This window comes from Poecilia latipinna, unplaced genomic scaffold (genome assembly GCF_001443285.1).
Source record: "Poecilia latipinna isolate Pla-1442-1.1 unplaced genomic scaffold, P_latipinna-1.0 Scaffold400, whole genome shotgun sequence".
Lineage (NCBI taxonomy): Eukaryota > Metazoa > Chordata > Actinopteri > Cyprinodontiformes > Poeciliidae > Poecilia > Poecilia latipinna.
Window position 1 is genome coordinate 155,489 of NW_015113016.1, and position 27,444 is coordinate 182,932.

A 27,444-nucleotide genomic window follows, 5' to 3' on the forward strand; every position below is an offset into this window, starting at 1 on the left:
AAAAATTCAAGTATAAAACTTAACATTCAAAGGCAAATACAGGTTCCATTACAATAAACAATCCAGAGTTACTGAATGAAAACTTCCCGATAGCATGGCGGCTAGCTCTGATTGGCTGTTTCTGACTGAGCGGAGTAATTATGCAGAACAGGGAGGAGATCGATTATTTTTTCAGAGATTATCTGTCTCATGTTAGGACAGCGAAAGTTTTAATACGTATGTAAAATGTATTTTTTTAAGTTAGATGCTGCAGCTTTAAGCAGGTTCGGTGTGAGAGTCACTACCAGGTGGAGCAGAAGCGAAGCTCCGTCTGTCAAATATTACTCTGTAGCGTAGCAGCGGTTCAACAGCGAGAGCAGAACCAGCGTCTTACATCGCAGCTCGAAGACTTAAATAATTTTGCGGGTTATTTGTTTATTTTTCTGACCGTCATGCTAATCCGGGTGAGTGTTTGTAGCTGTGCGCTGCTTTACCTGCTATCTGACCCTCCGTTTGTCTTTTTTACTGCAGTGAGCCTCGATGTAGCCAAACTACGTCACTTGTTTTTATGCCATATTAGCTTCGTTGTGTTGATGCATTTTGACCTGCTTCAATTTTCCGCCGCAACACGCAAACTTCCCCATTCATTCAGTGCGTTATAGTTCCACATCGCTTAGGATTTGTTGCTGCGCGTTTGCGCAGTGTGAAGGAAAGAAGAGACCAGCTGCACAGGCAGGCTGCGAAATGAGATGCAGGTGATCGGTTTGTGTGATCGTTAACAAGAAACCGTGATCGTCGATCACCGATCATACACTTTTTCACGGAAATCGGCCGATTATGATCGGTGGCCGATCGATCGGCACACCTCTACAATTTACTCAAGAGATGTTTGAGGAAAATGTGAAATGAAGGCAGTAAAAAGACAACAGTTGGAGAAATAATCTGAAACTGGAGGAGCAAACTGAAGCCCATCCATGTTTTAAACGATGTTGTTGACTATTTACTCCGGTACTGTACCCATATGATGTTCAGATATCAATGCCCATGTTTGCCATCTCAGAACCAATTTCTCTTTGCACAATCTTGTCAGTATATCAAATGGTGGCAAAGTCAAAAATGATCTTGGAGAACCTAAATCAAAACAAAAAAGCAACAACAAAAAAAAAAATCACATGTGGCTGTTTGCATTCAAGGCTTAGGCATATACATTTCATTTTCCCCCCGCTTTTTTTGTTCTTGTTACATCTCACTTTTTACTCAGGCGAGCCCAAGAGCAAACAGTCCTTACCATTCAACTGGTTTGACAATAACAACAGCAGAGCACCAATTCACCGTCCACCAATGATGTTTCTGGAACAGCTTAATGAAAACTGAATAACACTCATCTCAAATGATTGGTTTCACTTTAATCTCACTTTTTCCAGAACTACACTGGTATCTTGATGCACTGGTGTAAAACTTTATGTATAATTGAAGTCACTTTAAAGCTCCACTGTAGCAGAAAAACCCAATTATTCATCAGCAGCACTCGTAATTGGCAAACCCAAGGTCTCTGCAGGTTCGCGTCAGCAGTTTCTTCCGACTCGTTTTCTAATGTTAAACTGATGCCAGGATTTTTATTCATGTCAACACAGCATATCTACTTTATGTGATTCAACATTCTGGGTGCTGCAACAGAGTTTTCAAATTGCGGTGAACGTTATGGTTTCATTGCATGATAAACGCCGTCTTTTTCTCGTTAGAAGAGAAAACAACAACCTAGAAACACATAAGCAGCTTCTTAGTTCTGCAAGAGTAAAGGTTATGTACAGGGTTACTGTACTTCTTAAAGATTAGTTACTATAAAACTTGCACTGCTCTGTGTAACATTATGTACTATATTCGCTCTCTTACAAATTCGTTCATTTATTTGCCTAACAAAAAGCAATGACTCTTGCAATATGTCTACAAGTTATTAAAAGATGTTTTGTTGTGAAATACTTTAGCTCTTTTGGCAACAAAGCATGGAAGTAGACATTTTATGGTATATTAATAAAACATGGCAAACCATTATTAAATTGTTCGTAGTTTCTATAGGTCACACATCCTGATCAGCCATGAGACAATGATTAATGACAGCTAAAATGGAGAACTCATTTTACTTTTAATGAAAACCTACATCCTGTCAGCTGGGTGTTTAATTGAAACTTGAAAATTATCTAAGTAATTTCTATAGACTAATGATGCACCAATCCAGGATACAACACTTCCTATTGTAAAATGTCAGAGGGAGATTATTTATTATTCAAATAATGACGATTAAGAATTTAATTGCCCTCAGTAATTTGCCTATATTGCACTGGTGGTTGGATAGGCATATGCATCAATTCAAAATGTAATTAACTGCCTTCAAAAAAAAGAATGTAAGTATTGAAAATTGGCACAGAATCACAAAAAATAAAGTGAAATATTGTTTTTTTTTCTTGCCTTTATAAATACTGGCGAAATATGGAAAAAAGTTAGATTTAGACGTAAATCACAATCTGTCACAAAACTTCTGTGGGGCATGCAGAACATAACCACTGTAAATGTCATGGGAATGTGGCCTTCAGAGCTAACTTCACAGATTCAGCCTATGATGTCTAACGCTTACACATCAGTCACTCAGAGAGAGGGATGGAGGCGACGGGGTAGAAAGCGCCAAAAAAAAACACGAGGAACCACCCACTTCCTATGACATGGCAAAGCTACATCCATTAAAAAAAAAATGGTGAGACGCCAACATGGTAACGTGGTGTGCCTCAGTGCTAAGCAAGACTGTAAAGTAATGCACCACACAAAGCCCTCCACTGCAGAAAGAACACATCACTCAGCATTTCTGAATTATTTACAGCCCTCAACCACATGGCCCTTCGCTCTGAGTAAGTTCCCTCGTTAAAGCATTAGTACAAGCCTTCTGCACCGAAAAGCGGGTTCGGGTTAAAAGAGGTGTGTGTGTGTGCGTGCGTGTGTGCGTGTGTGCGTGTGTCACAGAGCGCGGCAGACTGAGAAACTCCGTTTTACAGTGTGTACGGTAGTCTGTTTGATCTTTGCGCTGACAAATTATCAATGTTTTGTGCGCACAATGCCGTTGACGGGAACCATCTGCGGGACCATCTGTGAGGGCTCTTCACCTCGACAATGTGAGAGAGCCGTAGCGCTTAAATACACACAGATACATCCGCTAGGCAGGCACGGCTCCAGGACCTGCCTCGCTGGAGAGCAAACAGGAAAGACCGTCCAGTGACCGACAAGCTACCGTGCTGCTACCCACCCGGCCACAAATGTTGGCTCTGATCAACAGACCCACAACAGCCAGGTGCTGCGTTTTCCTTTCCTAAAGCAATTCGATGCTCAGTGAGTCCATGTCAAACCCTGTACTCTGCAATCAAAGGGATTTGCCTTGAATTTTTCAGATGAAATGTCCCCTGATCCTAATTTTCTTTGACTGTTTTTATGTCATTCACAAAGTACTTGTGTCGCAGCCTTTCTTTAGAACTCGAGCATGTCTGAAAAAAAAAAAAAGCAATAGGACATGGAGCAGTGAATTAACTGCACTCCAGTAAGAGCCTGCAGCCAGTCTCATCTTGCAAGGCTGATGGTGATTCACTCTTGTATGCCCCGAGGGGTAAGAGGTGGGACTCTGAGAACTGCTTTGCTGATGCATTGGTCAGTCAAGCTCCTTTAATTCCCTCCCATGATCCCTTCCCATCTCTGGGAAACAAGCGCCAGACAGAAGCTTTAAATCAGAAAGGCTGCTTGTAAAGACACTCAGCGGCTGTCCCCAGTAAACTGCAACATGCCGAGTAGAGATACTCCACATGGTTTGGGAATTCTCAGCTGGCACATTTTTAACTGCGGGTTATCCGACTCTCCATCCAGGCCTGCAGATGAACTAGCAGGTGCAATTCCCCCGAGGCATTTTCAACACATTCCAGTTGGCAACTGCTCTGGTCCAGAGACTAGAGACTTTTGAAAAGCTTTGGTACAGCTTTTGGGGCAAAACAGGATGAGGCGCATTGCCAATAAGGACATTTGGGTTTTGGTTGATGTTTTTCTTCGTTGCAGGCAGCAATGCTTCTTGGTCATACATCTTTCAAGTTTGAAAGCCATTTTCATTTCTTGGGGCCTCTCATAACTCCATGAGCAGGTGCACCAAATGTGGAGCCTCGATAAAGTTATTTCAGGTTCGGATCCAAACCCTGGACCATTTAATGAATGTCTTGCCCTTTTGTCTCTGAACCTCTTCTTCTCTAGCTGTTAATGGATAAAGGTCAATAGTATCATAAGATAAAAAAGCCTGTTTATTTCCTCTTAAATGGTGCCACATTTATAGGGAAAATGTATCTGTGGGTTGAGCAACAGCGTTGAGCATGTGGGTTGCACCCAAGAAAAACAGCGCAAATCCTCTGCCAAGCAGCTTTTTGTGGAGGCAGTGAGGCAGCATCTTCCTCACAGGAAAAAACAAGCTATATGTCATCATTGGTAGCAATGTCAAGGCAGACACATTTTAAGCAAACAATCCCGCATCTCCACGCTCTTAGGGTTTTGAACTCTCCAAGTCGTCGATGCCCACGGAGCAGAGTTGATCAGAGTCTACTGCTAAAATGTGAGAGCAGAGACGATGGAAAAAGGTGCCTGCATATCTGACTTCCACTCCACTGTGCAACACAACCACATTGGCTGTCTGGAAAAAATGGGAGACAACCCCACAGCAGTGTGTGACCGAACGGATGAAGAGAAGGTGTCAAACTGCTGGTCCTCTCTCTGAAGCTAAGTGAATAAATTGTTTGCCAGATTGCCATTGTGTGTTTTGTTTCTTCAAACGTCAGTCATTTATTTGTTTCATCCAATAAGTGAAACAAACAAAAAAGAGTTGACAGGAGAATAAGTTGTTTGGCACTGGCAGGGAGGATTCTGCGAGTTTTGTTGTGTTTTTTTTACAGGGGAAGCCCTCAGCTCACACAGAGCTGCGGAGAACAACGGGGATGCGATTGTCCCCGTCAACTCTGAGCAGCTTCCCCGTCTCTGATGAAGAAAAGCATCCCCACAGCATGACGCTGCCACTTCCATGTTTCTAAAAAAGAGATGGTGCAATCAGAGTGATGTGCAGTGCAATACTTGAATGCATTTTCTTGTGCATGTAAGTGGTAAAGGTTGAAACGGTATTGTGGTCCAAAGACTGTAGAATGCATTGCAAATGCTTTGTTTGGCACAGCTTTTGATTTAAAAAAAAAAAAAAGATGAGGAAGACTGACTTTATACTTCATGTGATACTCTAGGGCTTTAGAAATAATAGAGAAAGGTTCGAGGATCTTGCTGGCCACTTTCCATGACCCTGCTCAGCAAGTGCATGCCCACATCATGATGCTGTCACCTCTTTATTACAAGGGGCAATCGGAGTGATCTTATATATTAGTTTTCCGTCACTTGTGGTATTATGCATGTAAAACAAAAAGAAAATAGTAAATATTTCTGGTGTGGAGACTGCTGAACGCTTTAAAAAAAATGCTTAGAGAAAAAAAGGGGGTCAAAATTGACTCTGAATGTAAACCGTAAGATTTTGAAATCGCCGCAAAAAGCTGACAAGTGTTGCTGACATTTTGTTTTAAAGCCCATAACAATTATCTCTGCTTTTACCAAACTATCACACAGCTACGGCACGGTTAGTCGTCAGAAAATCTCGGTGTATAGATCCCAATCCACGTCTCTGATTACAATTTGAAAACGAAGCCACTCCCTTCTGAAGCTCTGACACAAATGGCAGAATGATGCGTCTCTCGTCTTAACGAGTTCGCTATTAAAAACCTACAGAAATGTAAAGCGTGACACGTGATGTGGACATACATGGACTGTGAAGACCGCCGCAGAATACAGAGTCACCCACCTTTACAAACTGTGACCATGGTAACGGCAAAATCAAAAGACGACAGTCAGAGTGATGAAATGCTTTTTTGTGCGTGTGCGTGTGCGTGTGTGTGTGTGTGCGTGCATTTGTGTTCTGTGTTTTCATGGTACCTGCACCAAATTTAACATCTCCAAAGCAGAGCAGGTCACAGCTGCAGCTGGCACAGTTGAAAAGAGAGGAAGACATTCTGAAGACATGGGATTATGGGTACGACAGCATCCGGCTTTAAATAATGCAGTTGGTGTGCACTGGTGTTCTTACTACATTCCTCCATCTTTTTTCATGTTTTACCCAAAAAATACTCGTGTCCAAGAAGCTCTCTGCCTCTGATTTTCACTTGTTCCACGTTTCTCTTTTGTTCTCTAGTCCTTCCTCTACCAACAAAAACGACGACAGCCTAGCAGAAACACAAAGAAACACGGAGAGAGGGGTGTCGGCCGTTCACCATACCGTGGTTGCTCATGTGAGGGAAGGCAGCAGCAGCAGATATGTCTCCGACTGTTCATTCAGTCTTTTCTCCCCTCCCCCAATTTATCCCTGTACTTCAGGTCTATACATTGGAGATGGTGGAGGAGGCAGACTTGCATTTTTTTTTCCCCCTCCACCCCTTTACCTTATTTTCATTATGGTATCAGTGTCAATAATCCACACTGGATCTCTCTGACCCTGCTGTGCAAACATCTACAAATCTAACAGATCACAACCTGTAAACAAGAGAATCACCTGTCCAGTGACACAGCTGGAGTTTAGAGCTGCCCTGCTCTTAGCAGATGTTTTTTTTTTTTGTTGTTGTTGTTTTTTTTTTGTTTTTTTTTGTAAGCTTCAAAGATGTTTTCTCTTTCCAGGCTGCAGTCACATGAAGCCCCAGCATGCGCTTCAAAAGAAAAGAAAAAAAAAAAATCCTGCAGCAACGCCCAGGGACTGCAACAACTCAATCTCCAAAATATCTGACCGGTGCTGCTTTTTTATGTTGGATCTGCAACAAGGAAGTGCAGTTTTGTTTGGGAGGGGTGGGGGGGAAAGGGGGTTACTCTGTACTTGCTGTGAACAATGCTGAGGGTGGAGTTAAAACATAACCTACTACACCATGTGTAATGTTCATAGCTTGTCAGCTATGAATAAACTTAGTCCAAAATCACAGTACTTCTTCTGCAAACCATTAAGGAGTCAATAAGTATCACCACCACTATGGGAGTAAGGATGCTTTCATTTTATTTACTCTGCTGCTGCCTCAGATTTAACAGGGGCGCCCAACATGCATACAGAGTACAGCGCACTCATTCACAAATCTATTTCTCAAATCATTCCCCCCCCCCCTCCCCCCAATAAATTAACACAAGCAATGAAATATGTTCCGTCCTAAGAGGTGAAACACAGTTCCTCTCCCTGGCTGTTCTTCTGAATGAAGAGGTGCATTCATTCAGCTGGCACGTTTAACAAATTCTGATGCCAAAAAAAAATAAAAATAAAAAAAGCAATTCACAGGGTGAAAATACAGTGTTTCGATGAAATCGTGGAGCCTACCTGAGAATCCAGCCGTGCCTCTCTGTCTCCCCTCTCTTTCGTAGTGCTGTCAGGGAATGATGCGGACTAGATTTCTGTGCACTGCCGGGGTCCAACAACAGAGTTGTTAGTCATTGCGCATGCTGCCACTCACCGAGACCAGTGCTTCGTTTGTTTATTTGTCATACACTGCGCTTGGAGGAGATGCGTTCCGCTATCCTGCTGCTGCTGCACACACGCACCGTGGATCAACACAGTGCGTGGGGAGCTGGCTACCCTGCGTGGAAGATGGAAAGCCCTTGGTACCGTGGGAAGGAAACCCCTGGATCTGAAGTGATAACAGTATGATGCTTAAGTGGGCAGTCACCACCTGATCCAGTTTTCTTTAGAACTGTCTAAATTTATCTCCCCATCCAGACAGCGCTATTGAGAAATCACTGTCAGTTTCATTGCGCATTGGCAAATGGGTTTACTGTGGACTGGTCCTGCATGTATACATATTTTTTAAAAAAATAATAATAAAATAAAACAAACAAACAAAAAACATATGCTCTTCTGAACTTTATCTGAAGGAATCGTTCATCTGTTTTATTTTATAAGTATTAATTACCCTATTGAGTTTATTTTCACACGTATCAAATGTCCTGAAATGTTTCTGGTTCCTTTATTAGCTTGTAAGCCATATTTATGCTCACACAAGCTGGGGTAATGTTATTTTACTCCAACAATTTAGAATCATAAAGAAATCTTAAATGCGAAGGATTCACAACCTAGTCAAATTTAACAGCGGCCACACTACGCCATCTAGTGTTCCTATTGTTTATTACATCACAAAATGATCAAATCTATGAACCAGGCTGTTTCTAAATAGCACATTAAATGAAATCGCAACACAATTTAGCATAGCGCTTAATTAATTATTTTTGCACTTGAAATAACTGGGTCCAATAGAATATGAGTCCGTTTTCGATGGTTATCGTCTGTGCCACACCCACAACAAACGAAAATACCAAAGACCACTGAGGTAGCAAGATAATTCCACCACCGAACTTTCTTGTTTGAGATACTTAATAAATTCAAGTAAAACTGCATCAGTAGTGCAGTGACAAAGTTGTAATAAAGACGGGGTTGTTTTGAGTTATCAATTGTCACACAAATTTGCAGCATGAAGCTAACAAAGTTTACTTATCCTTAATTAAGCTACAGTGGAAAGCCTATGAAATTTAAGCTATTTAACCTTTTGTATATTTATTAATATTATTATTATTATTATTATTATTATTATTATTATTATTATTATTATTGAAATATTAATACGTACATATGTATTTTTGTCTATGTTGGAAAGGTGTGCGAATCATCTTGTTATCGTAAAGCATTTTGTCACGTGACCTCTCTAGCGTCACCTGACTTCATGTTGCTGTTGAAGGGAAAATGGCTGCCCACCTTTCATACGGCAGAGTTAATTTAAACATTTTGAGAGAAGCGGCACGAAAAGAGCTTCGAGAATTTTTGGACAAATGTGCAGGAAGTAAGGTAAAAAAAAAAAAAAAATCTCGCATGCATGCGTATAATTCGCCTGAATACACTCAAATTCATTACGTGGTAGTTACATTTTTCTGCTATGGCTTCCGACTAAGATGCTTACAAACAGAACAAAACAGAGATTGGTTCCTCTGACAACATAGACACAAGTTTCTCACTGTACATATAACACATGTGCTACTGAGTCCCATCAGAACAATGATCACAGGCACGTCTCAAAACTGACTCTTGAAAGGACAAAGCAGGCTAACATTAATCTTGTGGGATGGCCATGAGTCGACCCAATTAAAAATTAATTGACTCATAAACCTGGATCCAACCAATGTGAATTAAATCTCCGATTTCCTGTAGGAAATATCCAGCCAGTATGGCGCCACTTTGTTTTTAAGTTAGATATTTGTTGCACATGACTGGACTTGTTTATATAATTTTGACCATGTGTTGGTTTTAGCATATTGACAGTAACATTTAAAAATGTGCACCTTTATTTAGACAAAGTTTTGTCTATAAGGTTGCTTTAAATTGGATCTCTTATTTTTCAGTTCAGTCCCAAAAAAGCTGGGTTCAAATGCATTATGAAAAACAATGTGATATTCATGCGTCTGATTGTAATATTTTGTTCTCTTGCCTTACAGGCCATAGTTTGGGATGAGTATCTGACGGGGCCTTTTGGTCTGATAGCTCAGTACTCTCTGCTGAAGGTAAGCGGCTCTTCTGCAAAATAAATTTATGAAATTCAACACACAAACAACAAAAAAAGTCCCATTTTAATTTGTCCTATTTGTGTTTTTAGGAACATGAAGTGGAAAAGATGTTTACCCTGAAGAGCGGCAGACTCCCCTCTGCTGACGTGAAAAACATAATCTTCTTCGTCCGCCCCAGGCTGGAGCTTATGGACATCATTGCGCAAAATATATTTAGGTGGGTTCATGTTGGTTTGTAAAACAACATTGAAGTGTTTCCTCTCGAGTATGTTGCAAACTTTACTCCATGCAACATTTACGTCCTTCGTCGCCGTAGTGAAGACAAGCTGCATCCGGCACGAGACTTCCACATCCTGTTCGTGCCCCGGCGGAGCTTGCTGTGTGAACAGCGGCTGAAGGAGCAGGGAGTGCTGGGCTCCTTTGTCAACATCGATGAGTATATCCTGGACCTGATTCCTTTTGATGGTGACCTGCTTTCCATGGAGTATGAAAGCGCTTTTAGGGTGAGTAGAACCCGAATGCACAGTGCAGTAATAAACCACAGCAAAAAAAAACCTTCCTGATTACTTAAAAATAGATGGATTATGTAAAGTTCATTTAAAAGCATTTGTTCTTGTTTAGGAGTGCTATCTGGAAAATGACCAGACGAGTTTGTACCACACGGCCAAAGGCCTCATGACCTTACAGGCGCTCTATGGTACCATCCCTCAGATATTCGGGAAAGGAGACTGTGCGCGTGTAAGTGAGGATCCGTGTGATACTGAGACACCTGACTGCGTACAGACAGATGTGCATCAGAATGCTTTCTCCTGACAAACGGTGCTCTCTGCTTTTTTTCCCCCAGCATGTTGCCAACATGATGTTGCGGATGAAGAGGGAGTTTGCTGGCACTCAGAATCAGATTCTACCGGTGTTTGATACTCTTCTTCTCCTGGACCGTAATGTTGACCTGCTGACCCCCCTCGCTACGCAGCTCACCTACGAGGGACTTATTGATGAGATCTATGGAATAAATAATGGTCAGAATATAATTTTTTTTATCCTAACTGTGGAGAATATAAAGCGATATACATCCTCAGCTTGGATTAATTACATATAATAGCAGTTTTCTACTAACTCTTACAGGATACGTCAAGCTCCCTCCTGAGAAGTTCGCACAGAAGAAGCAAGGTGAAGGTAGCAAAGATTTGCCTACGGAGCCCAAGAAGTTGCAGCTGAACTCCGCTGAGGAACTGTACGCGGAAATCCGCGACAAAAACTTCAACGCTGTTGGCGCAGCGCTCAGCAAAAAGGCCAAAATTATATCTGCAGCCTTCGAGGTTGGTCTTTAGCTTCCGTTTTTACTGGTTTTATTATTATTGTTGTTATTATTATTTTGGAGTTGTTTTAAAATTTACCTAAAATACGTGTTTCTATAAAAGTACGAAATTTGATTTAAGTATACTCTGCATCTGGAATGGAATGAAAAAAAAAAATACTTGTATTTCCAAACTTTACTCTCTATCCCATCCTGAGATTTTCAGTCATAAAGTATTGAGTGTTTTTAAGATCTGTAAACTGAGGTTTGTAGAAATATGAAATTTTAACGTGAAGAAGATGCAGTAACCACTGATGGCATTCCTTTAGTTTCCCAAAAGCTTATAAAAAAACAATACCAGCTATTTACTGAGTTCTTATCAAGTAAACAGTAACAACATTGCAACTCTTCAGTATATTCATCTGCATTAAAATATTAACTTAAAAAAAATTGCTTATCTAGCTTTTAAAAACTTATGAACTTTTATGTTTATATATACATTTAGTTCTTATCTTTTGGTGTGTCTTCTAGTTTTGGTTGCCTTTTTGGAGGTAGTAGCTTCCATTATCTAAAATCATTTACCAAGTTGTTAAAAAAGTTAATTTTTTCTACGTTTAAACTCCCTTGTGGTCTTTCCCTTCCAGGAGCGCCATAATGCTAAAACGGTGGGCGAGATAAAGCAGTTTGTGTCTCAGCTGCCTCACATGCAGGCAGCTCGGAGCTCGCTGGCCAACCACACGTCCGTTGCTGAGCTGATTAAAGACATAACCAGTGAGTATTTTACTCCGGAGGTTCATTAAAACATATGACTTTTTCCACTACTAGCTAAGCAACGACCTAAATATACCCAGTTTCCATCAAGTATCATCAACTTCACTCACTATGATCTCTATTTATCATCTTTTAACGTGTGTATGCTATATTCTGAGAATTTCTGTGTGCACATGATAAAATCAAACACTTCCTGGTTTCAGCATCTGAGGCCTTTTTTGATAACCTGACAGTGGAGCAGGAGTTCATGACGGGCGTCGACACAGACAAGGTAAAAAAAAAAGAAAAAGAGATTGTTTTTAAGCCTAATGCTTTAAATAAGTTAACTCCGATCATTTTAATTAAATGAAATCCCTTACTTTCCAGGTGAACACATACATAGAAGACTGCATCGCCCAGAAGGATCCACTAATCAAGATTCTGCGCCTGGTGTCCATGCAGTCAGTGTGCAACAACGGCCTCAAGCCGAAGGTGCTCGACTACTACAAGAGGGAGATACTTCAGGTGGGGTTAAGAAGAAAAAGGTTTGGAGTTGTTTTTTTCTTTTTTCTTCCTTATTCTGTTTTGCTAAAAGAAAAATGATGCTTTGTCTTTCAGACTTATGGCTATGAACACATACTAACGCTGAACAACCTGGAGAAGGCGGGTCTTCTGAAGCCACAGGCAGGCTCCAGAAATAACTACCCTACCATTAGAAAGACCCTCAAGCTGTGGATGGAGGACGCCAACGAGCAGGTCGGCCATGAACGAGTGCTCAAGATCAAAATCATCCCGTTTTAAAGGGTTTCCCTTGAGCAATTTTTCTGCTTACGTCCACAGAACCCAAACGACATCTCGTACGTGTACAGCGGCTACGCTCCGCTCAGCATCCGGCTCACTCAGGTGCTGGCAAGGCCGGGCTGGCGCAGCATCGAAGAGGTGCTAAAGATGCTCCCGGGCCCGCACTTTGAGGAGAGACAACAGCTCCCATCTGGACTTCATAAGAAACGTAAGTGCTAAAGAGGAGTTGAACTTACTCTGGGTGTCTTTTTACTTTCCGATTTGAGAAACCAGCTGTCTGGATCATTGATGGGTTGTGTTGCACAAAATGTGCTTTTTTGAGTTTTACATTATGTTATTAGGTCATTCCCTCATCAAAAATTTACTTTGAGCGTCTTTGTGATTCTTTAATCCACATTTGAAGAATCACTGAATCAGCTCACAAAGTGCCGCATATTTCCCCAAAGCTCCTCCTTGCAGTCTCCAGCTGAGATCACGCCTCCCCTTTGTCTCCCCTGCTCAGCTCCTCCAGACCAGCGGCAGCAGCAATTAGCAAACATCTGGCGGAACTGTTGATCTTATAACATGAGTTTCTTCTCAGTACAGTGCTCTTAAGAATGGTTGTACAAGGCATAAGAAGAAAGGCGTTGTTGTGACGATGTGCTGAAGGTGACGATGGAAAGAGCAGGAGACTCTTAAAGAGATAGAGGCCAAATTCAAGGAGTCAAATGTCTTTTTAAGTCATCTTTGATATATACAGCATTTTTATAATAGCTAAAGGCAACATAGTTACCTAATTGTGCTATAAAATCCCACTATGTGCCTGAAAAAATACACAATACCGCCCCTTTAAGAGCTGTTCTTCTACCTCCACCTTGTCAAGAGGCTGTGTTTGCGCCCACATTTGTCTCTTATCTTGAACACAATCTGTATTTTTCGGTTTCAGTAAAAGTAACCATGGTAATTCACCCTCGTACGACGCAAACCGCCTTCCCGACTGAGCACCCAGAGTTGAACCTTTGAGTTATCGTGCTGAGACGCTAATCCTGCTGCCGGGCCGCTGCTCATCCTAGAGTGAAAACAGTCGTCTGTCTGCCCCGCGTAGATAAGACGCAGGCTTTGCTTTAGGGAAGGCGAACGCTGAACAGTGGAAGATTGATGTCTGGGACCTGACAATGCAACCGAGTTATCGTCAATGTCAGATCACTAGATGGATTACAAAATATGCGTGTTTTCTCTCAGTGGTTTATTTTAGGCAGCAGAAGATCTTAATAATACATTTTAATTAGACACTTTAAAATGAGCTAATTGGAAGTGTGTGTTTGGGAATTAGATGGCTGACTCGTTGCTACATGCCCGCTTTCAATTGGTTATGGAGGTGATAATAGGAAACCTTAATTTAATTGCTGACTGTTTTTTTTGTTTTGTATTGTTTTGTACTTTGGTGGAAGTTGAGTTTTGTTCTGATTTGACCAGAGCGTCTTCTTCCACACTTTTCACTGTGTCTCCAAATGGACGCTTAAGTGTTAACTAGATAACTGGTGGTGGCAATTGATTGCACTGGGTTTCAGAATAAATGGGCTCAAAACAAATGTACGCCACACTTTTAAGATTTTTACTGGCAAAAATAATAACAAAAATTCTTCTTCTATGGGCATGAACACTTTTGAAAGTAAGTTGATTGATAAGAGTTTTTTTCCCCCCATCCTTTTCCACTCTTTGAGTTCATCTTCTCTTCTAACCTCCCGCAGGCCAACAGGGGGAAAACCGAACCACGCTGGTTTTCTTCCTCGGCGGGGTGACGTACGCAGAAATAGCCGCTCTGCGTTTCCTCTCTCAGATGGAAGACAGCGGCATGGAGTACATCATAGCCACTACAAAACTCATCAACGGCACCACTTGGGTCAAATCCCTCATGGACAGACCTGAATCTCAGATTCCCTGAGCCTCCTACACGTACAGCAACCCCCACTTCCACGTGTAGGGAGTGTCATGTGTGAATACTTTTGGCTTCAAGCGCAATTTACATCTGTCTATAATAAGTTTGCTTGCTGATGGCAACTGGACAACAGAGATAACCCTGGATTTATACTGTTACATGACTGCTTAGCTAAAGATATTCTGTATATATATGTTTGTATGCCTTGTAAAGAATCAAATAAAGAGTCACTTTGATTTGCTTAGAAAACTTGAGTGTTTTTTTTTGTTTTTGCAATCTGCTTTTTTCTGATGAAGATGGGTAAATAAAACTTTAATCAACTAGAATTAGTTTTGCTACATTAATAAGCATTTAGCCATTCGTCCTGTTTTGTGTTTTGTTTGCATCGTTTTATTTTTTTGTTTTGTTTTACAAGACAGTGAATCCATCAGGCGTGGTCCTGCTCTCTGAAGGAGCAATTAGCGCAGTAACAGGCCTGCCGATCAGCCGATAATAGCCCTGCGCTGTCTGGAGAGCTCAGCCCATGGCGGCTCGTGATTTGACAGAGCAGGACGCTGATTTAATTAGGAGGCCATTTGCTCCATGTTCCGGTAGAGGATAACTGTGCTGCAGGAGGGTGTTTGATATCTGCATCAGTCAATACCTTCAGCTGCCCTAAACTGTACACCAAGGGAGACCTGCTGAGAGATATTTTTGGGAAACTCTTGTCGAGTCGATGTTAATTTTCCTTCCTGTTGATGAGCTGGAAACCTTGGAAGCTACTTTGGTTAGATTTTACACACACACACAAAAAAAAAAAAAAAAATCTTACACTTCTCTTTGTTTGAGGAGCAGGTGCATGGAAGACGTAAACTAGCTCTATATCAACCCTGGGAGATTTAGATGCTTGTGATCAGTTTCTGATTTTAGCTCCTCCTCTACTAGAAGGGCTCAAGACGCACAACATTGCACACACCTACTTTGAACTTCAGAAGAGACTCAGGAGCATCTGATCAGCTTTTTGTCCTGTTGCAGCAACACCAAGGTAGGAATTTTTCTTCCACACAAATTTAACCTTTGACTTTTGCTGCAGTTTCTGTGATGCAAATAAAAATGTTTCATGGCCGACATCGTAATAGTGTTGATCAGTACTAACTATCGCACAAGACATTGCATTTATGTTTGTGTAAATGCTAATTTAACAGTTTATATTGGGCTACAAATATTTTTGTGACGCTTCATATTTGGTAGTTTGTTTTTCTTCTTAATACTATCTGAAAAGAAGACATGAACGATGCTCAAGTTGATGACTGCACACAAACATAGCAGATCAATAGGACCCACTTGAGTGCAATTTAAACATAAATTATTAACCACACCTTGTGCCTCAGAGAAACTTACTGTAAAGCTCAGGACTCTGAAAGCTAATCCTTCAGATCAAATGAAAAAAATCTTGGTTTTATTTTTTATTCTAATTTATGTTTTATACCTCCCAGGTGAAAAGTTCCCAAGACGAAATGTGATCGATTAGGGAGTTCAACCGTTTCTCCCTGCAGTTCAGACTCTTAATAGATGCTTTTGTCTCTCTGGGTCTTACTTGCGTTAAAAAAAGAACATAGCTTCTCTACAGCCATGACAAAACTCAGCTGAGAGACTGTTGATGGAGAGAAAAGAGCTCACGTTCTCACATCTCTGTGTTGTGTGGCTGTATGTGAGTCTGAGAATTGGTTTTTAATGTGGTTCTGGTTACTTTTAAATCACAGCTCCACATAATTTACCAGATCCGCTGCTCATGTCACACACAAGCCACCCGCCTCGGGACTTTCATTCGCTTCTTCCTTTCAGTAGAGAAAATGAAAAGATTATTTTTAATCTAAAGTGTCCATGAGTTGAATGTTGAATTTAAATGTGCATTTAAATGGTAGAGTCATTATTTGCATTTTAATGATTACAGCCATCATTAGTTTGTTTTTTGAAGATGTGCCTAAGGGATACATCATGAAAATATATTTATTTTAACACTTTGTCGTATTGCGTCAGGTCACTTAATGTATGTGAGATTAAAAAAAAAATCACTTAGTTCAAACTAATCCAGCTTGAAGTTGTTTGAATCAGTCTTGATCAGAATATCGAAGTGTACAAAGAACATTTCCTGTAACAAAAAATAAATACAATCAAGGTCAGTTCTTGTGCATTTCTTAATGCACAAGAACATTTCTTAATGTTCTTGTGTGTTTTGGGTAGTTTTAATCAAAACTACCCAAAACATCTAGAGGTTTCAAAACTTGAGTGAGAATATGTAGGATCCCTGCAAGATGTATTTTTCTCTTTACCATCATGTTTTCTTGTAAATTAATGTGTGTTTTCATCTTACTGTTAGCTCCATTTTGTTCTAATCAATATTTTTTTGATGTGATGTCCCAGATCAAATTTGTGTTGCAGGATGGATCAAGATGAGAAGATGAAGCGCCTGGACGTGGAGCCCCTGTTTGTGCGCTTCCTCAGGACACTCAAGGAACTCCTGAAGTTCGTTCTCCTCAGCTACACTGTGATCTTCGGCGCTTTGCTGCTGGCCAGGTGGACCACTTACTTTATCGTGGGAAAGTGAAAGAAGTGGAAGAATGAGCTTCTTCTCGGGTTTAGAGCTGAGACTCTTTGAACCAACTTGCCTAATGCAGTCGCTGTAGCAAGAAGAAAAGATTTGTCTCATCTCCTTTCGCTCTCTGTTTTTTTCTGCCTTTTCGAACAGAATCAAAACGATGCACTTAGAGGTTCAATAAAATGTGTGATTGTTGATGCTGAGACTGACTGCGCAGTTCATATTATGTAACACAGCCACAAATGATGGCAACTAGCTCATTTCTATAGCTGTGAACAGAAAATAATGTATACTTTAAATAAATAAAAGTTTGCTATAACAGGACACTTTGACCATTTCTTCTAGCCACTGTCTGCATGGCTGGAGGAAGAACCATACTTATCTTGCCACCACGTACCATGATGAGGATGAAGAAAGGATAAAATAAATCTGGTGTCTTTCAGTTCCCAAGTCTCTACAATAAAGTTACACACTATGTTCATGCCATTTTGATTTAGGAGGTATGAAAAGTTGAATGTTTTCCTTCTTAACTTCACAAATGTAAAAATGTGAAGATTTGTAAATTTGCAAATAACGGTATGTTTGATCATGTGAGAGTGAGATTGAAATGAGTGAAAACATCCCTCTGCTTACTGTTAAGTGCGGAGGGTTTTTCTTATTATTATGTGGTCTTGTTTTTTCTTTCACTACTCTACAGACCTTGTAGGGTATCGGTATTGTGTATTGGATGTTTTTTTTGTGTGTGGGTTTTAGAGAGATTTTGCAAATAAACATGATCAAATGTCCTGCCCTCTATATGCTCAGCGTTTATTATATTGTTGCTATAGAAGAAACTTAATTCCTGTTCTACAGTGGGAGGAAAAATAAAAGTGAGTTTTCTGGTTCTAGTGAGTGCACGAGGTTGGTTCGATTTTTCTAACTGAATAGCTGAGAAGGGCGGGGCTCATGCGCGAGATTGTTTATATAACAAAGTTTTCACTTTTTGGAACACATCAGTTAAAAAATAAATGAAAATCTAGACATAGTTGCATTTAGGAACTTTTATTTTGAGTCGGGCATCTTTCGCTTCAGCTTCGACTTGAAATGAATGGAGCACCGTCTGCTCTCTAATTCCTGCCGAGCGCCGCCCGCGTAGCGCCATTTTGAAAGTGTAGAGCTTGGAGGAGGCAGATGCGAGGGAAATCTCAAAGTGCAGTGCAAAGTCTGTAGACCAGTACTGAACGCTGTGTGTTAGTCTTTCAGTGTTGTAAAAAAGTAGCGTCGTGTTTTAAGCAGCCGCTGGACTGAGGGCGTTTGGAGTTAGCAACAGCCTCATTCCTCCACTGCTCCTCGGTCAGAACCACCCCAACCGACCCGGGTCAGCAGCACTGCTTCAGTCCAGGGCCTGAACCTGCTACAGAGAGCCCAGTCCCTCACCATGGCAGGTAAAAGAAAACTGTCAGAACGTACGTATGAGCTATTCTTACTAATCATCATGCTTAATAGCACACATGCTGCTTTAGTCTCCCTCTGTTGTGGTCAAGAGCAGGAAGCTAACTAGCGAGCTAGGATACTGCGAGATTCCCGTGTGAATTCCTTACAGCCCGAAAGTGAGCTAACCTAACGCATCCCAACTTCTTGTTTAGGAGGATTTTCTCCCCGCAATTACAATGTGCAGTTCGTATGAAATCGCGCATCGCCTTGCTGTCGCAGTGCGCTAAATTAGCTTCTAGCTATATTCAGTGTGTTGCCTTTGGCGGCGGTGTGTCAAAACTTAAGGTTCGTGTTGCGTGCAGGGCCCGGTGGTGGGAGCAGCGATGTGCAGTGGTGCTTCTCTCAAGTCAAAGGAGCGATGGATGATGATGTGGCTGAAGGTGAGTACATTTGGGCATTATTAAGTCTGAGTATGCTTCTTGTTTGTCCCCATATACTTAGCATATTTTCTTTTTGAGTTAGTGACTCAGGGTTCAGTTCTACCCTTGCATTGTGATTTCATAAACAAACTACTTACTACCAAAGTGCTTAAAAACCATTTCTAGTCAGTTTACTACACTTTGTAGCAGAACTGTAGATTATTTTAGTTTTGCTGTGGTTGCACTGATGCGCTGAAGCTTTCTGGTTAGTTGCACACACTTTTCACCTTTTCTTTAAAAGTCTGTTTTGTTTTTTTTTGTCATTTTCTGTTCAGATTGACTGTAATGTAAATAGGATTGTAGTGGTATTACAAATAAAATATAAAGAAATGATTGCTTGGTTGGTTTAGATGGATACTGAAACCTCCCATATTTATGTGTTTTCATTCATTATGGAGGTCATAAACATGATCACATCTAAATTGTCAATTATTTTGTAAAAAAAAAAAAAAAATCTTCATTACACTGCAGTCTGCTGGAAAATAGTATTTATTGGAGTTATATGAGCACATTTCCTTTCTTGGGGGTAGATTAGTAGAAAATTACTTTAAATCATCAGTTGTCTGATTAAGTATGAAATGGCCCCATCAGATGCAAATTCATGTTTGCTCCAAAATCCTGAGCTCAGATGCAGCTGCAAAAGAACAAAAATGACAACAGAGGATAAATAATAAGCATCCTTATATAGCATTTATTTTGAGGTGTAAAAAAAATGTTTGCTGCTTTTTCCGTTTCGTATTCTGACTTACCAAACAGAAAAGATGCATAGTTATCCCTTTTCCTCCGAAGAGCTGGTAGTCTGTTTGATACAAATATACAGGATCTTTTTTTTTTTTTTTTTTTATCCTAGAGGTCCATTTGCAAAGTTTAGGGTTTCAATGTTTTATGGTGTTTGGATGTTTTCAGCACTTTACTCTTTTCACTTTCTAGCTGTACAGATTGAAGTTATTTTAGGATTTCTGTTCGGTGTCTTTTGTCAGTCTTCGTCATCTTCAATTCAAACGAAAAAAGAAGTGCTTACGTGTGTGTGTGTGTGTGTGCACAGTACTTAGCCGAGGATTCGGAGTTGTTTATAGTAAGCTGCAACTGAGAACAAGTACATGTGAGAGCTTCTCCTTGTGGTAATGCATGGCTGCACAGACGCTACCGTTGTAGTTTATTTAAATCCTGAAAAGATTGATCTGCTTCTGTCAGCCTCTTTTTATTGTACACAATGGTTTGCATGGAGCCAGGTCGTATCTGGCACTCGGTGTGTGCTGCACTGGAATGACCCCCATTGTCTTCATTAAGGGTTTCCCTGGCACATACCAGTGCCAGCCTGCAAGTGAATATCAATTGTTGTCGTCTGGTATGTAAGTGATGCACAGCTGCAGATGGAAACAAACTTTTTTTTTTCCCCCTAAGTTGTGTTCAGTGTACACTGATTTTCACCACATTAAAACACTTTAGTGCGTCAGTGTCGTGTTGTGACTTCACCATGCTCGATTTAGTCTTCACCATCAAATGTACTATGCCTTAATGCTGTTTAGTAATTTTCTACGTTTGCATCTTGAGTTGGTTTTTAATTATTATAACTGCCTTTGCAGCTGACATTATATCTACTGTTGAATTCAATCACACTGGGGAGCTGCTTGCCACTGGGGACAAAGGAGGTCGTGTTGTCATCTTCCAGCAGGAGCCAGAGGTATGTGATTCACTTACAGTGTCTCACTCAGGTACTCTTACCCCTTGAACTTTTTCAGAGGTCCTCTTTCCAACCACAAACTTGAATTTGCCCCACTGGGAGTTTAAAGCGTTAAAAAAACAACACAAAGTAGCGCGTACTTGTGAAGTGGAAACAAAGAGATGCTTGGTTTTAAACGGTATGCAGTCTGCGTGTAATAAAGTTAGTCAGTACATTGTAGAGTCATCTTTTAAGTGTTTTCTGGGTTCGTCTCTACCAGTTCTGCACATTTAGGCTCTGACATTCTGGCACATTTTTGCAAAAATAGTTTAGTTCGATTTAAAGCAGTTGTGACTTTACACAGATCTTTATTTGGATTTAGATATCAACTTTTTGTGGGTCATTTGAACATGTATAAATAAATTAAATTTTATTTATGAAGCCCTTTGGTTTGTACGGAGCAACAACAACTAATAATACTAAACATAAAATTGACACATTTAAACAAAAAAAATTAGCTCAATATAAGTAGCAAAGCTATCCAAGTAATAATAAAGCAAAAATAAAAATAACAAAATGATCAGAAATTTACAATTTAATAAAAACTTTTCAAAGAGTGAGACTGGAAGTATAAAACCTATAAACCATTATATGTTCTTGAAGTTTGATGTAAGTGCCAGTAAGCATGCTCTGCTAACCAGTTTGACCTCTGACATCAATTAAATGAATTGGACTTTCAGTGTTAGAGTAAAAAAAAATCTAAATCAGGTTTTTACTTGTAAAAAAAAAAACACAATAAGAAGCATTGAAGTTTGCAGTTACATGACATAAAAAATGTTTAAGGGTATCGATGCTTTGATATGACACTGTTATGTAAAAGCATAACAGTGCTTTGACATAACAGCACTTTCTATCATCTTTCTGATAGAAATACATTTCTATCAGAGAGATCTTTCTCTATTTAAAATTAATACTGTGCTTGAAAACAGAAAAAATGAAAATTTTCTGAACATTTTATTCAGAATTACCTCTCAACTTGAGTCATTGTTGAAAACGTTGTCTGCTCTTGTGCAGAGTAAGAACCAGCCTCAGTGCAGAGGAGAGTACAATGTTTATAGCACCTTCCAGAGCCACGAGCCCGAGTTCGACTACCTGAAAAGTCTTGAGATTGAAGAGAAAATCAACAAGATTCGATGGCTACCTCAGAAGAATGCAGCACAGTTCCTTTTGTCCACAAATGGTTAGTAAATGTTTTTGATTCTGAATTATTTCAATCAATTTTACAGGATAAAGTTTGCAACGTTTTCTTTTTTTTTTTTTTTACTCCACTTTTTCATCTGCCTGAGAAATATTCAGTGTAGCAGTCAAGTGGTCTTAAGTTGCTTTTGTCACTAAAATGTGACTGATATCTAATCTTTTTTTTTTTTTTTTTTTTTGGGAGATAAAACTATCAAGCTGTGGAAAATTAGTGAGCGAGACAAGAGACCAGAGGGCTACAATTTGAAGGAAGAAGACGGGCGATACAGAGATCCCAATTCTGTCACAACACTGCGGGTGAGTAGTAACCGCGCTCTCGCATTATAAATATAAACTATATCGTGTCTGGGAAGTGAATAGTTTTAAATGGTTTCCATTTGAAACGCATTGCTTTCCTTTCACTAAAGCTGCTTGTTCCTCCAGGTGCCGGTGTTGAGGCCCATGGACCTGATGGTGGAAGCCAGCCCCAGACGAGTGTTTGCCAACGCTCACACATACCACATCAACTCCATATCGGTCAACAGTGACCATGAGACCTATCTGTCTGCAGACGACCTGCGCATAAACCTCTGGCATCTGGAGATCACCGATCGCAGCTTTAGTATCCTTTTGGTTCTCAAATCCTCACGTCTGTCGCACAAGCGACGAGGAGTTCTCCAGTCGGGACGTTTGATCTCTGATCTCAAGTCTTGACACTCGGCGAGAAGCGTTTGCTGATACTTTGTCCCAGTTTGATACTTTGTATAAATCTGTGGCATGTATACATGTGAATGTGGTAAAATATCAAGCTGTGGCTCATCAATATACAAAGCTGATATGACTATTGTTATGGTGTCAAACTCATTCATGAAAGATGCTTATGGCATTGAAGCCATATCACTTTCTCCTGATTGTTAAAATGCTCCTTTATTTTATATATATATAGTGTCATAGTTTTTATGACACTAGAGATGCAAATTTGATGCAAATCATTTGTTTCAAAAGATTTATATCTCAACACATACAGCTGCAGTTTTGAATAGACACACCCAACGTTGCTACATTAGCATGTTATCTGCTTTGATGTGACGACTTTGTTAGTTTGGCTTGTAAAATATTATAATCTGACTCTTGTCTGAGTTAGTAATCAAGTACTCCATGGATTAATCTCTTGATCAATGTTATAATCAGATATATATACGTCCTACTGCAGGCATTCTAACTTTTATCTCTTGTAATTCACTATTTAAGTACACGTTAAGATCTGTGCCCCCCCGTGTCTCAATCAGAACTGTACATGCTCAAGCATATGTGCATTACCCAGCCCATCATCTAAAATTAGTTTCGAATGAATTATTGTTTATTATTTTGGTGTTGTTTGCAGCGCCATGTTACAGACTTTAGTTTATCTTCACAAGGTGCTTGTAGAGAGGGTTAGGGTCAGGTTAACTTTTATCTAAGCTTTTTGAAATTGTTGATTTGACACCAGATAAAATTGAAGGAAGATGAAATCCTTTTAGAAATGCTGAGATGGAAATAAAGCTAGGTTTCTTTTGTAACATGACTACAAAGCATGTTATGTAACTGCATTCATTGTCCCCAGTGAAACACATGACCACTAAAGCAGTTAAATGAAGCAATGAGTCAGATTTTTGCCTAGAATTATTATTCATTTTTCTTTTTTTTTTGTTTTTTTTTAAGTCATGCCATGCTTTATTTTGCCACAAGAGGTCACTGATGAACTACGAGATGCTGAGATAGTTGCTGTCATAGACGAAAGTTGTTGTTGTTGTTTTTTTTTTTTATGCCATCTTGTTTCTTTTTGTCTTGTCCTTCCTTGGAGTAGCTGTCGTTTTGGACCTTGACCTCTGTTTTTCCAGATATTGTTGACATAAAGCCAGCGAACATGGAGGAGCTGACAGAAGTGATCACGGCTGCAGAGTTTCACCCCGACCAGTGCAACACTTTTGTTTACAGCAGCAGCAAGGGAACCATCCGCCTGTGTGACATGAGGGCATCAGCACTGTGTGACCAGCATGCCAAAAGTAAGTCGCTTATAACAAATACATGTTTGAGAGAAGGAAAGGAATACACAATATTCCTGTCATCCCAATTTTCTTGTATTGGGATGAGAAGTATCTTAATGCTTCACAAGACCTTAAAATTTGTTCAGAGTAAAAATTATGGATTTTTTTTTTTTTAGTACGCATTGTAATTAACAGCATTCAAAGTGTTAACTTTTTGCTTGAGTTTCATCATGAATCCTCTTGTTTTTCTCTATTGGATGTCCTACATTGAAGAGCTTCGAAGATTTTTGAACTTCATTTTAGATTATAAATATTTGTTTTCATTGGTATTGTTTTTTACTGATGCAACATAGTGAATGAAACTAAAGTCATATATATGGAACGGCTTGTTTCCACTATATAGTTTTTAATTCACTAACAATTATTCAGAAAAGACACACACTTTAGCCCATTTTAAGTTTTGCTCCCAGGATCTTAGTTTTATTAAATTGTGGCTCTTACAGCGTTAAATCAGCAGAATAACATCTCAACATGTATCCTTTTTTTAATTCAAAGTGTTTGAGGAGCCAGAAGACCCAAACAACCGTTCGTTCTTTTCTGAAATCATCTCGTCCATCTCCGATGTCAAGTTCAGCCACAGCGGACGGTACATGATGACGCGAGACTACCTGTCCGTCAAAATTTGGGATCTGAACATGGAAACCCGGCCAGTAGAGACATATCAGGTTTGCCGCTGCAAATGTTATTTTAATTTTTTATGCTTTGGGAAGAGATCTGCCAATCTGAGATTTGTGGCCAGTTTCAAATGTTTGCTTTTTGTAAGAATTTGATCCCACAATTTAGATTTTTAGCCATTCAGATTTCTTCATCAATATATTCTTCTGTGACCCTTCTGGTGTGAGCAGTTTATTATTCATTTATTTTGGTAGCAGTAGCAAAGTCGCACCATTTGTAGAGAAAAGTCACTGTAAAATGGGGTTACTAATGATTTGGTGTTGAGATTTAAATTCGTCGTTAGCATTTTATGTTTAGTGAATGTGAACGGTATTTCCATGAGCATTACCTAGAGAACGTAGATCCTTTTACGAATCAATAAAAAGGATTGCGTTTTTGAATTTCCAGCCTGCTTCTGACAGATCAGGCCTAATAAAACTTAAATCTGGTTAAATCAAACCACTAACTGATTTTTCTGTATTTCTCTACCTGTTAAGAGAACAAAAAAAAAAAAAAAAACACTGTGCTGTTTTCACCTTTGCTTCATGTGATTCGCTGTTCTATTTTACCAGGTGCATGAATATCTCAGGAGTAAGTTGTGTTCACTTTATGAGAACGACTGCATTTTCGACAAGTTTGAATGCTGCTGGAATGGCAATGACAGGTTAGTCAATCAACCCCGGCAATCAGAAAATTACTTTTCATCTCCTGTAACACCAAAATCATTCACAAATGACGTCCCTTTCTCCCCTTTTCCGTGGATTATGATTGAGATCAGTAGTGAAAGTAAGATCCGAAGCGGCTCCTCATGATTGTCTGTTTCCACAGCGTTGTGATGACTGGTTCCTACAACAACTTCTTCAGGATGTTTGACAGGGACTACCGGCAGGACGTGACCTTCGAGGCGTCACGGGAAAACAGCAAGCCGCGGTCGGTCCTGAAGCCTCGCAAAATAAGCACAGGTGGGAAGCGCAAAAAGGATGAGATCAGTGTAGACAGTCTGGACTTTAACAAGAAGATCCTCCACACTGCCTGGCATCCGCTGGACAACATCATTGCTGTGGCCACCACCAACAATCTGTACATATTCCAAGACAAACTGAACTAAAGTCCATTAACCCACTCAGATCCCGATTTCTTCTTTAGCCCTCTTTTCGCTCTCAGATTGAAACAAAATCCGTCTTAGTCCAAGCCCCTGAAGCTTGATCAAATCTGTCCTTTTGATTATGTGAGAAGACTTACTTTGTAAACGGTGCCATACATCCAGCCAGGCCATAGAAAAAAAAAAGCATCATAGTGTGCTGTTAGTTTCTTCCATTAGAAGCACTCCATCCATCGGGCTTCCATTTCTAACTCTACTACATCCCAAACCAAAGGGAAAATCTACGTTTTATCGCTTGTTCGTGCCATATTGACATGATTCATTTGTCTGTTATTCCTACTGGTTAACTTTCTGTTCGTTTTGGTTTTGTCTTCCTGTCACCAAGTTCATTTTTGTACTGCCCTGATTCATCAATACAAAGCTGTCGATTCTTTTATTTGCCCAACAAGTATCAAGTTGCCAAGTTCTTTCCTTATGTACTGTATGATTATTGTTAAAGGACTAATTTAGCATTTCATTATGTTTAGCTCATTGTCTAAAAGAAAAAAGAAAAAAAAACTTTGGATAAATAATATCAAAGCTAACAGAGTACAAATATTTTTGATTTTTTTTTTTTTTTTTAACTTTGACTCAGCTGCTTGTTTACATTCATCTCTCTTCTTTAAGAAAATCTCCTGGGTTTGATTTTACATTTCTATAACGCATTGTATCGAGTGTTTTGGCCATTTGTTTCGATATAGGATACATCCTGCAAACGACTTCGATTCATTCAAGAGCGGTCTTGTTGAAGCGGCCTGTCATTCGAGTTCAATGTTCACCACACACTCGTTCAAGCGAGCCCATTATCGGCGACAGAGAGAGCCAGGAGATGTCCTTGATATTTTTTATTCACTCAGGTTTATGGGGCAGCACTAGAAAAATGGGTGTAAAACCAAAATGTATGACAGGTTTTCTTACAGAAGTGTGTTTTATCACTGTAATTCTGCTGTGGTTGAGTTTGTAGTAAATGGAAGTAGGTGAAATGTTCCTTTTCTACATGTGTCAGTTTTGTCACGCTGCTCTCAAACCGTTTGATTTCATTTCCCCAGGCCAGGCTTCATCTGCCTGTCGGAGCGTCCTTACTCACGCCTTCGCGTATTGTACGGATAAACTGTAGAAAGTTCGGCAGAGGTTCACAGATCTGGTTGATATTATGTTGTTGACTTTAGTTTTCTTTTCTTTTCTTTTTTTTTTTTAGACTTTGAATAGCAGAAATGTGTTGCAGGTTTGTTTGGTTTTTTTTTAGTTTTGATAGAGATAGCAGTTCTCAATCCAAAAGAAAATGAAGTGCAACACAGTACGTACATTAATTAGACTGAAAAAAATAATTGGGATTCTGAGTTTGATATTGATGGGGGAGGGTCTGGGTTTTTTTTTGTTTGTTTTTTCTTTTCAGTGTTTGACCTGCTAATCGCCACCCGAACCAATCAAGAAAAACATTCTCTGATTCCATCTCCGTTAAGCCCAAGTTTCCCATCACTTCCACTTAAGATCGGAAGGGAAACAAGTTTCAGACAGAAAAGCTTTCCGTAGAAGTCTGGATACTGCTCTCACTTATTTGATGTGATTCTCCTGAAAGGGAGATCAGATGAATAAAAGCCTTTGCCTAACTCTTAGATCTTACCAAATAATGTTGTCAGGAAAAGTATTACAAATACCACTCTACCATAATTTGCTATGGAGGTTTTTTTTTTTTTTTTTTTTTTTTTTTCCTTAAAATTAGGGTGTCCTATCCCAAAGTTCCTGTTTTTTTAAAACAAAAAAAAAAAA

At 39.8% G+C, this 27,444-nt stretch overlaps 3 protein-coding genes and 2 long non-coding RNA genes across 10 annotated transcripts in view; 4 read left to right on the plus strand and 1 right to left on the minus strand.

Moving 5' to 3' along the window:
* Nucleotides 1–7,756, minus strand: part of LOC106950424 (rabphilin-3A) — a 34,091-nt gene extending 26,335 nt beyond the window's left edge. For 2 of the 4 annotated variants that reach the window (XM_015037285.1, XM_015037281.1), the window contains exon 1: nt 7,430–7,756. The gene's annotated coding sequence lies outside the window, so the exon portion shown is untranslated. Of the gene's footprint in view, nt 1–6,628; nt 6,653–7,429 lie in introns of those variants that run through there. The other 2 variants (XM_015037283.1, XM_015037284.1) reach the window with 2 other exon arrangements.
* On the plus strand, nt 5,079–7,423 carry LOC106950425 (uncharacterized). Its single transcript, XR_001425612.1, has 3 exons — nt 5,079–6,112; nt 6,272–6,368; nt 6,751–7,423. It is a non-coding gene; the product is annotated as an uncharacterized LOC106950425 (long non-coding RNA).
* A 1,048-nt stretch (nt 7,757–8,804) lies between the features above and the next one.
* Nucleotides 8,805–14,672, plus strand: vps33a (VPS33A core subunit of CORVET and HOPS complexes). The gene is made up of 13 exons (XM_015037286.1): nt 8,805–8,944; nt 9,589–9,654; nt 9,747–9,874; nt 9,974–10,160; nt 10,279–10,395; nt 10,502–10,676; nt 10,783–10,976; nt 11,599–11,725; nt 11,929–11,996; nt 12,092–12,229; nt 12,323–12,460; nt 12,545–12,713; nt 14,236–14,672. The coding sequence occupies exons 1-13, from the start codon at nt 8,843–8,845 to the stop codon at nt 14,427–14,429; spliced, it is 1,803 nt and encodes a 600-aa protein (XP_014892772.1). The 5' UTR covers nt 8,805–8,842; the 3' UTR covers nt 14,430–14,672.
* Nucleotides 14,673–14,980: 308 nt separating this feature from the next.
* On the plus strand, nt 14,981–17,655 carry LOC106950428 (uncharacterized). Of its 2 annotated transcripts, none has more exons than XR_001425614.1 (2): nt 14,981–15,447; nt 16,827–17,655. It is a non-coding gene; the product is annotated as an uncharacterized LOC106950428 (long non-coding RNA). The 2 variants fall into 2 exon arrangements; XR_001425613.1 differs by having other exon boundaries at nt 14,982–15,447; nt 16,845–17,655.
* Nucleotides 17,656–18,122: 467 nt separating this feature from the next.
* ppp2r2aa (protein phosphatase 2, regulatory subunit B, alpha a) lies at nt 18,123–26,661 on the plus strand. Of its 2 annotated transcripts, none has more exons than XM_015037287.1 (10): nt 18,123–18,446; nt 18,777–18,854; nt 20,480–20,577; nt 21,631–21,796; nt 21,998–22,110; nt 22,237–22,414; nt 23,673–23,837; nt 24,375–24,544; nt 25,106–25,197; nt 25,362–26,661. In XM_015037287.1, exons 1-10 carry the CDS (start codon nt 18,419–18,421, stop codon nt 25,639–25,641), a joined length of 1,368 nt encoding a protein of 455 aa, XP_014892773.1. In that variant the 5' UTR covers nt 18,123–18,418; the 3' UTR covers nt 25,642–26,661. The 2 variants fall into 2 exon arrangements, with proteins under 2 accessions (XP_014892773.1, XP_014892774.1); XM_015037288.1 differs by having other exon boundaries at nt 18,123–18,425.
* The last annotated feature ends 783 nt before the right edge of the window (nt 26,662–27,444 follow it).

What these genes read in the sequence shown, in the direction of transcription:
- ppp2r2aa (XM_015037287.1), top strand. Translation starts at nt 18,419, where the DNA reads ATGGCAGGTAAAAGAAAACTGTCAGAAC. An exon ending in GGCCAGTAGAGACATATCAG is followed by an intron (nt 24,545 to 25,105) that starts GTTTGCCGCTGC and finishes CTATTTTACCAG; the next exon opens with GTGCATGAATATCTCAGGAG. An exon ending in TGCTGGAATGGCAATGACAG is followed by an intron (nt 25,198 to 25,361) that starts GTTAGTCAATCA and finishes CTGTTTCCACAG; the next exon opens with CGTTGTGATGACTGGTTCCT.
- vps33a (XM_015037286.1), top strand. Translation starts at nt 8,843, where the DNA reads ATGGCTGCCCACCTTTCATACGGCAGAGTTAATTTAAACATTTTGAGA. An exon ending in CTCAGTACTCTCTGCTGAAG is followed by an intron (nt 9,655 to 9,746) that starts GTAAGCGGCTCT and finishes TTGTGTTTTTAG; the next exon opens with GAACATGAAGTGGAAAAGAT. An exon ending in GGAAAGGAGACTGTGCGCGT is followed by an intron (nt 10,396 to 10,501) that starts GTAAGTGAGGAT and finishes TTTTTCCCCCAG; the next exon opens with CATGTTGCCAACATGATGTT.